At 41.9% G+C, this 10411-nt stretch overlaps 1 protein-coding gene across 1 annotated transcript in view; it reads right to left on the reverse strand.

The window, feature by feature from the left end:
- Window positions 1-548: 548 nt before the first annotated feature.
- Window positions 549-10411, reverse strand: part of DHX57 (DEAH (Asp-Glu-Ala-Asp/His) box polypeptide 57) — an 83142-nt gene continuing 73279 nt past the window's right edge. Inside the window, exons 21-23 of the mRNA XM_006839377.1 lie at window positions 5822-5956; window positions 1585-1785; window positions 549-692 (exon numbers count right to left, since the gene is read on the reverse strand). Coding sequence (XP_006839440.1) covers window positions 549-692; window positions 1585-1785; window positions 5822-5956 — 480 coding nt within the window. The remainder of the gene's footprint in view (window positions 693-1584; window positions 1786-5821; window positions 5957-10411) is intronic.

Here is a 10411-nt window from a genome sequence, read left to right on the forward strand (position 1 = left end):
CTACCACTTTTTTTAGGCTGATCTTTAAGGGATAAAAGTTAAAATCCTTCACAAATTGAGTCTGCTCAGTAGCTAATAGCCTAAAATGGTATTTTTATTCTTCTTGCTCACATGATTCCCACTCTTCCCCGCCCAGTTTACAGAAAGGTTCAGTTTCTTCCTCTAGTCTGACTTCTCTCACTTAAGCCATTTTTGACAAAACAGGAATTTCCCCTCCTGCTACCTCAGTAAAAAGCAGGGAAAAGTAACACATAGGTAAAACATAATTTGTATTAAACATTCACTTCTGTGCTATCCAGGATGGCCACAGGCTGGGGTTTAAGGGTCTCCCAGCGACACTCCAGATTGTGCTGGGAGTGCCCACTGCTCTGTGAGGAATGCTGAATGAGCCATTCCCTCAAGGTCTGCAGTGGTCAGCGGCCGTGTCTGCTGGCCTCTCCGGCCAGGGCCGCCCAGCCTGGGTCTCTCGTTGCAGGTAGAGGTGTGGTGGTTGTTTCCCAGGCCATCCAGAAGCAAGTGAGTAGTGAGCATGCTCCCAAAGCTGGTCTTTACTGTGTGGTGACAAGCTTCACAATCATGCTGATGATCCGGGATCCTCGGGGACACGTACACAGATCTATGCTCGGATTTTTTATTTTATCCTGGAGGAGCTGGTCGAGTTCACCTCGAAGCTCTTTGACTAATTCAGCCACCTAAAAGGAAACCAGATTACAAGCCGTACTCAGGACAACAGGGGAGGGAAGGTTATTAGAGAGACACGCTGTGATTATCATTATCCTAGTGCTGTAGGATCAGCACGGGACTGCTAACCACAAGGTCGGCAGTTCAACCCAACCAGCTCCTCCTTGGGAGACAGATGAGAGGCTTTCTGCTTCTGTAAAGACCTACAGTCTTGGGACCCCTATAAAGGGTTGCTGTGAGTCAGAATTGAGTCAGTGGTAGTGGTGGGTGACTTTGCTTATCTGTATTTTCTGACTCTACTTTGGTGAACATACATTATTTACATAACAGCCTTACAGCTTCTGTCCAGAACCTTTCACATCAAGTGCCCTGGGCTTCCCTCCCACTGTACTTCCTGCTGGAGTGGAGTGGGGCCCTCAATTCAGCCCCACTCTTTTTCAGTCTCCTACTAAACATGCTTTTTTTTAACCTCCCCCAATTTTTTATTGTAAATTGAGTGAAGGTTTACATACGAAATAATCAGTTTTACATTCAGCAAATCATGTACCTTGTTTCACCTCAATGATTGCAATCCCCTCCCTGCAACAACAGCTATCCTGCTGCCTCCTTGAGCTGCCTTTTCTTACTCCACTCACCTCCCCACTCATCTCAACTCTGTTCTTAGGTAAATGTTGCCTTTTATTTTTGAATGACTGACTGTTTCGTGGTGAACTCTATCTAGCCTTGTTGTTGTAGCCCCGCCCCCTATATCTCTATCTACCGAGACTCATCATTCTTTTGTTCTTCTTCTAAGACTCATCATTTTTAATGAACTCATTAGTTCTGTTGTCCTGGATATCTAAGGAATGCTTCATATCTCCAAAGCCCACTGTGGCCACAGTCTTCAACACACTATCCCTTTACCTGATGGGAGGCAGCTGCAAAACGGATCCAGCCATCATCCAGTGAGACCACGAACTCTCCCCTTTGAAGCTGCACATTCACCTGGCCTCCTCCAAACAAGACCAGTGGGTACACAGACACCATGCTGCAGTCTCGGATGAACACCCTGCTAGTTTTGATCTTCTCGTGGTACACCAGGTAGGGTGTGTCGAAGTGTCTGACCTGTAACATAAAGCCTCAAGTGACAATGGGGAAGCCATTGGCAATATAAGGGGAACGCCACCAGTCCCATGGAGTTACAACCACCTGTATATTAATGAAGGAGCCCTGGTACTGCTGTAGGATAAGCACTGGACTGCTAACAGCAAGGTCAGCAGTTCAAACTCACCAGCCTCTTCATGGGGGAAAGATGAGGCTGTCTTTTCCTATAAAGATGTTCAGATTTGGAAACCCTAAGTAGGGTCACTATGAGTTGGAATTAACTTTGACGGCAGTGGGCTTGGTTTGGGTTTTCTGGTACATTAATGATGCACAGATTTTCATCTCCAGCCTGTTCCTTTCTCCCAAGCTCCAGACCTGTCTGTGCAAAAGGCGCCTGGATGCCTCTCCTTGACATTCAGTAAGCACCTTCAACTTCTTGTGTCCCAAAGGAAGCCTCGACTTTCCCTGGTCTCCCCAGGGTTCACATCTTGGTGAATGCCGCTCCCATCAACCTAGCTGTCCAGCCGCAAACTCCAGTCATCCTTGACTGCTTTCCCCTGGCTCCACCTGTAACATCCCCCAGTCTCATCAGCTCTGTTTCTCACACACATCATGGAAGGACATACTCTTACCACTCCTACTGCTGCCACCTTTGTACAAACCATCCTCATCTCGGGCTCCCTGCATGCTGGCTCTGCTTCTGGTTTTGTATCATTGCATCATTTCCCACATGGTATCCACTGATCTTTTAAAAATATAAATCCAACTTTGACTCAAAAGCCTCCAAAGGCTTCTCACAAACAAATTCTAACATCCTCACCATGGTCACCAAGGGCTCACGTTCCCTGACCCCCTTGCCTGCTTGTCTCAGAGCAGCAACTCCCCTCTCACTACTCTTCCCCTGGTTCCCCTGATGCTGGCTGTCTTCTTGCACCTTGCTGGAACACAACAAACATGCCTCCACCTCACCATCTGTTTGCTGAAATGTTTTTTCTTTAGATATGTGCATGACTTGCTCGTGCACATCACTTAGGACCTGCTGAACTGTCTTCTCAGGGATTCGCTGACCACCCTATCTAACAGGGCCCTTGTCCTGTCATTGTCCATCCCTCTTCTATTCATTAGTCTTCAGAACATCTGTCACTAACCTGAAATTATCTGTATACATCTTTCTTGCCCATCTTCCCTACTAGAACGTATGCCTCTTGAGGGCAGAGGTCTTGTCTAGATCATCTGCAATCTTCTGTGGCCTACAATGTGTCTGGCACAAAGTGCTAGAAGATATTGAATGGACTCAGGAATGATCTGAATTCTGACACTGATTCCTCACTGCAGCTGAGAGAGAGTGATGACCTCTTGGCCCTCAAAGTCCTATGAGTTTAAGGAGATCCCTTTTCATGCTTTGTTGACCCTTTAACTCAGCAATTCGAGGGGGGTGACCAGCCTGAACACTTCAAAATCCTCTTCCATTCTTCTTTCCCTGTGATAGTTAATGTGTTGTATTCTCAGTGGTTTAGCAGTTAAGATGTAGCTGTCACCTCCATGATGAGATCTAATTGGATGTGATCACCACGGGATGTGATCAGTCCTAATGTGATCCAATTATCCTATGTTGTAAATCCTTACTTCTATGATGTTAAATTAATGAGGCTGAATGCAATGTGTAGGATTAGGTTGTGTCTTGTGCCCATCTCTCTTTACATGCACAAGGAGAGAGAAATAAGCTGAGTTCAGAGGGCCCTACTACTACTGAGATAGAATAGCCGGGAGTGGAGTACATATTTTGGACCTGGGATCCCCGTACTGTAAAGCTCGTAGGTTGACGGACAGATTGGTGCCAAGACATATAGAGGTCTCCAAGGAATACTGGGCTGAAAGGAGACAAGAGCTGAGAGAGAGGCTTCCCTTAGAGCCACACTCTACCCTCCTAAACTGTGAGGGAAAACACTGCTGGCTGCTACATCCATCCACTTGTGGTATTTATTACAATAGCATTTGGAAACGAAGACACCCCACATTCTACAATTTTCCTAACAGCTGTATTCAGCACCTGCTTTCAGCCAGCCATTCTGCTGCTGCTGGTGATGTGCCATGGAGTTGTTTCTGACTCCTAACGACCCTGTTCAGGGTTTCTGAGGCACCAAGAGTTAAAAATGAATACAATTCAATTCCTATGGTCAGGTATTTCACAGTCCCACAAGGGAGACAGATGAAAAATTATAAAATAACGTGGTAAGTGCAATAATGGACAAATGCATCCCCTGTGACGGTGGTATCGTGGAATGGCAACCTGGTGGGAGAGGGCACTGAGGAGGTAATTTTTAATGGAAGCCTGAAGGGCAACTAGGAATTTGCTAGGGAATAAGAATGTCACTCCAGGTAGAGAAAACAGCCTGTTCAATGGCATGGCATTTGGGGACACTGCTGGTAGTATGGCTGGGGCATAGAGAATGACAGAGAGAGGGATGTGGGGGACATGGTACGGAAAGGGCCAGAGCACGCGGGATTATGTACGTGGGTTTGTAGGACACTCCACATATGACGAGTTTTAAGCAAGGGAATCGCATGGTCAAATGAGTATTTGGTAAAGATTAATTCTGGTCAGAACAGGGTAGAAAACAGTGAGAGAAAAAACAGATGTAAGATTATTGTACTTCAGGTAAAAGATAGATGTCTGGGGTTTGAACCTGAAGTGGCAGTGGAGACAAGAGTAGGCAAATCTGAGAGATGTCAAAAAAGGTAGAATCGCTGGGACTGGTGACTAAGTCACAAAAGAGCAGAATCAAGATGACTCCTGGGTTCAGATTTGGATGCTGCCATTAGCCAAGACAGAGAAGGGGTAACTGGGCTGGGAGACAATGGGATTGATGTCTAGCTTCTGAGTTTGAGGTGACTGGAAAGCATCCAACTGATGATTTCTAGCAGGAAAGTCCAGGACACCCCCAGGTCTGAAGATTTAGGGGATGATGCCAGTGTATAGGGTACAGAAGGATTCACAATGTGCATCTGGTGGTCCCAGGAGCAAATGTATACTCTGGTGAGAAAACAAGGACTAAGAGCAGAACCATTACTTCAGGACGAAGAATGAGACACTAACAAAGGACACAGATGACCAAAGAGAGAATAGAAGAAAGTGTCAATTCAGAAGCAAAAAGAAGATTAGAAACAGTTTCAAAAGGAAGCTCATCAGCAGTGTCATATACCACATGGAAGTACCACGGGGACCAGGGCATTTGGCTGCATTTGATCACTAGGAGGCGACCTGTGACCACTGATCCACTGATTAGGTAAATGGATGGTAGAAGCAGGTGGAGGAAGAGAGTTGAGGAAATGGGATTTACAAGTATAGGTCTTTCACCCTTCCTCTCCCTGCCTTTTTTTTGGGCTGTAGAAACATGTAACACAACATTTGCTAATTTAATGTTTTGCATGTGTACCATTTAGTGACATCAGTTTATCATGTTGTACAACCATCACTTGTATCCTCTCCACTGCCAAATTTCTATCACCATAAACAGAAAATGCTTCCTAAACAATGATTCTCCCTAACCCCTTTCCTGCCACTGGTGAGAAAAGTGAAGTGCCTTTGAGTAGGTTCTGACCCATAGCAACCCTGTATAGGGTTTCCAAGGAGTGACTGGTGAGCTTGAACCACCAACCTTGTGGTTCAAATGGACTTTGCAGCCCAGCACATTAGCCTACAGCACCACACCAAAATTAATAAACTCTGGTCTCTAAACATTTACCTATTTAAGCTATTTCATATGAGGGTCACAGATACGATGGTGAAATTATCATGACTTCTGAAATCACCACTGCAGAGAAACAATTTGCACCTGAAGACAGGCCTGAACATTGTTTTCACTCAATAGACTTTTCTTGAAACAGAAAGTCTTTTCAGAAATAGCCCAATGTTCAGTATGCTTATATTTATCCAACCTTCCCCACGTCAACAGTGCTGGTGGGAACAGCATGTGATAGAACAGAGTTTGGCTGAATTTAAGTATCCCAAGATCTACTATAAGTAAAAAAAGTAAAGCCACGTGGCCACTCTTACCTGGTAGTTGACTGATGACGGGTGAATGTGCACATATCCATCGTTCTTAGTGACAAACTTCAGCTCCTCTGATTTTGGTTTCATTCTGACAGCTCTAGTGCTGGTCTTCTGAAATTTTCCTTCTGGGGTTTTCACCTAAGCAACAGGTGAAATTGTAAAAATAGATATACAATTATAAATAGTATTCTCATCATTAGGAGTTCCCCTTGGTACAGAATCAGTCTCCTTTGACAGGCATTGTTATCTCTCCCTTTTGAAAAGGGAACATGCACACATCTTTTTATTTGTGTCACCCAGCAACGTGGATGAAGAGCTGCAGTTGGCAACACAGGACCAGGGATCTGCTGACTCTCAAGCCCAATCTCAGTACATTTCCAAATAAATTTCTTTCACAACACAACAAAAAATTCTATAAATACATGATTTCATTTAAAAACATACTAAAAACTTCCACGTATATGAGGGTAATTCAAAGAGCATTGCTACGAAATCACAGAACCCTTCATTAAACAAAAATATAAAAGATATGAAGCTATGATTTTTTAGCTACTTTTGGTCTAGATCTGTACACTTTTGAAGGAAGTGTTTCCATTCCTCTAGCCCTTTCTTGACGAGTACTACACTCTTTGATTTCCAATATGTCAAAATGGCAGTTCTGGAATCTGAAAGGGACTCAAATCGTATTCTTTTTCATTGTTCTTTGAGTTTGTGATTAAAAAGAGCCTAACTGGGCAAGATCAGGGGTGTAGGATGGATGGGGTGAGGTTACCCAAAGGAATTCTCGTAGGACAGCCCTGCTACCTTTGGAGAATGAGCAGGAGCACTGTTGTCATGGGAAAATTCCTCAGTGTAACTTTTTTGGCTTTTCCTCACCTGTGCAATTTTCAATTTTCTTAATATTGTTTCATAATAAGTCCCCATGATCATCCTGTGAGTTTCGAGAAAAATCTATCAAGAGTAATACTATGGCGCTCCCCAAAATAGTTGCCTAATCTTCAAAGTTGACGTCTCCATCTTGAACTTAACTGGCCTAGCTGATGGCCTCTGACGACACTGTTATCACTGTTATGATTGGACCTTTTTCTGAAGGCACCTTAGTCATCAGACTAGGACAAGTATGTTACTGAGAGAACTTGTTCGCAACCCTCCACACAAGCTCAGACACGTGCACGTATGGACTGAAAGCCAAGTGGCAATACTTTTGACTATATATTCTTGTGTATGAATTACAGTTTTCAAAGACAAAAACATGTTCACTGTAGAAAATACATAGTAGGAATACAGAAGAAAATAAAAATTAACCCTATGATTAAGAAATAGTATTAATATTTGATACATTTCATTTTAGTCTTCTTTGCTAAGTATGCTTCTATAAAGAGATAATAAAAAATGACACTATAAATAAAAATACACATATCAAATGAATACTAAAATAGGATCTATTTATAACGTTTTTCATTTTCCATGTTGTTACGTATTTTCCAGCAACATAAATTTCAATGACTGTATGATATAGTGCTGGAAAAAGAAAACATTATGAACACCACTAGAATGATGTCAGATATAGTGACGGAAGATGAGCCTCTCAGGCTGGAAGACACTCAAAATATGACTGTGGAAGAGCTGCCTCCTTAAAGTAGAGTAGACTGTGATGACATGAATGGAGTAAAGCTTTCGGAACCTTCGTTTGCTGACAGGGCACAACTCAAAATGAGAACTAGCTGAAAACATCCATTAATAATCAGGACATGGAATGTAAGATGCATAAATCTAGGAAAATTGGAAGTTGTCAAAAATGAAAAGGAACACATAAAAACTGATATCTTAGGCATTAGTGAGCTGAAATGAACTGGCATTGGCCATTTTGGATCTGAAAATCTATGCCAGGAAAGACAAATTCAAGAGGAATGGGGGAACATTCATCATCAAAAACATTTTCAAAACTATCTTGAAGTACAATGCTGTTTGTGATAATATCCACAATGCCTACAAGGAAGACCAGTTAATACCACTATTATTCAAATTTATGCAACAACCAGTAAAGCCAGTGATGATGAAATTGTAGAATTCTAACAATTTTTTCAGTCAGAAATTAATCAAATATGCAATCAAGATGTAGTGATTGGAATGTGAAGGGTGGAAACAAAGAACAATAGAATGAAACACTGCCTGGTCCTGTGCCATCCTCACCATTGCTGTTAAGCTTGAGCCCTTTGCTGCTGTCACTGTGCCAGTCCATCTCATTGGGGCGGGGGGGAGTCTTCCTCTTTTTTTTGCTGACTGTCCTCTTTACCTAGCATGATTTCTTTCTCCAGGGACTGGTCCTTGTATGAAAGACTAGGTCTTGCTAACCAGGCTTCTAAGGAGCAGTCTATGGTACTTTAAGTATTCTTCTCCAACTATAATGCAAATTCATCTATTCTTCTATTCTCTTCTTATTCATATCCAACTTTCACATGCATAGAAGACCACTGAAAATAACATGAAATACCTTAGTCTCCAAACTGACATATTTGCTCTTTAACACTTTAACGAGGTCTTTTGCAGATTTGTCTAATGTAATATGTTGCTTGATTTCTCTGTTTATCATGATGTTACTCATTGATCAATTGTGAGGATTTTTGTTTTATTTATATTGAAGTGCAATCCATACTAAAGGCTTTGATTTTTTACCATTAAGTATTTTAAGTCCTGCTTGCTTTTAGCAAGCATGGTTGTATCATCTGCATATCTCAATTTGTTAGACTCTTCCTCAAATCCTGATGCCACGTTCTTCTAATGCAGTTTCTCAGATTATTTGCTCCACCTACAGACTGAATAAGTATGGTGAAAGGATACAATCCTGATTTTAATCCATTCAGTATCCCCATGTAATGTTCTAAATGCCTGTTGGTACAGGTTCTAACCCCCTCCCCCTGCCAAAGCTTTTATTGTGCATTGAGTGATAGTCTACATGGGAAAATATCAGTTTTGCACTCATCCTATCGTATTTTTGTATCACTGCAATGATTACAATCCCCTCCATGCATCACCATTCAACAGTATTTGCTTCTATTCCCCAGTTTTTAATTTTTTTTTGATGTACACAAAAACACTCAGGAATATATAATCATTTAAACAACCAAATGACACATTCTGTGAGCCTGCCTCCTGGCCGCCAGTACACAGCCATCCTCTTTCCATGATTCTAGAGTCCTCAGTTGCTCCCTTTTTTCATGTCCTCATCTCTGCCTCCATCTCTGGTGTCACTGCTTCTCTAGATAGGGTCCCACATTCCGCTCATGCTCTGTTCCTGGAATGTAAGATTAACTACTCCCACTTTATGTTACAAAACTTCTACCTTTAGAGTTGTGACAATCACAATTAGTCATGAAAACAATTATTCACCAGTGAATCATAAGACTCTTATCCACATTCCTTTCACCAGACCCGTCTAGACAAGATGAAAACTATTCAGTGGGGATTCTACCTTTCCCCGCATGCTCTGAAACTAAACCCCTTCTTGAAAACTTGTAAGCCAGTCACTTCATGCCTTTATAGCTCTCCCACCCACCACTTTAGGTAGCCAATGTCTTAAGTTGTACATCCCTATCAACCCTCTATACAGAGGGGATAGGATAGATATGTGATGTGAAGACGCCTTCCTTCCTTTGGTACAGGTTCTTAATGAGCACAGTTAGGTGCTCTGGAATACCTATTCTTTGAATTGTTATTTATAGCTTGTCATGATCCACAAAGTCAAAAGCTGTGCATAATCAATAAAGCACAAGTAAATGTCTTTCTGGTATTCTCTGCTTTTAGCCAAGATATTTCTGACATCAGCAATGATATCCTTCATTCCACATCCTCATCTGAATCTGGCTTGAATTTCTGGCAGTTTCTTTTTAAAAATATCTTCAGCAAAACTTAACTTGCATGTGATATTAATGATATTGTTTGATGATTTATGCATTCTGCTGGGTCACCTCTCATTGGAATGAGCACAAATATGGATCTCTTCCAATCAGTTGGCCAGGCAGGTGTCTTCCAAATTTTTTGGCATCAATGAGTGAGTGCCTCCAGTGCTCATGAGTTTGCTGAATGTTTTTCTTTGTATTCCATCAATTCCTGGAGCCTCGCTTTTCACCAATGTCTTCAACGCAGCTTGGACTTTTTCCTTCAGTACCACTGGCTCCTGATCATATGCTACCTCTTGATATGGTTGAACACTGACCATTTCATTTTGGTACAGTGACTCTGCGTATTACTTCCATCTTCCTTTGATGCTTTCTGCATGATTCAATATTTTGCCCACAGAATCCTTCAATACAGCAAGTCGACACTTGAGACATGCTGAGTGTGTTTTTTTTCCATTTGACTTTCTAACGTCAGAAGTTTGCACATTTCATTACAATTTTATCTTCTCAAGCTGCCATCTGAGATTTTCTGTTCAGGTCTTTTATTCGTTTATTTTTTTCATTCATTTTAGTTTTTCTACACTTAAGAGCAAGTTTCAGTGTTTCCACTTATATCCATTTCGGTCTTTTCCTTCTTTCTTGTCTTCTTAATGACCTTTTGCTTTCTTTCTGTATCATATTCTTTTTTTTTTTT

This window comes from Chrysochloris asiatica, unplaced genomic scaffold (genome assembly GCF_000296735.1).
Source record: "Chrysochloris asiatica unplaced genomic scaffold, ChrAsi1.0 scaffold00024, whole genome shotgun sequence".
NCBI classification, from domain to species: domain Eukaryota; kingdom Metazoa; phylum Chordata; class Mammalia; order Afrosoricida; family Chrysochloridae; genus Chrysochloris; species Chrysochloris asiatica.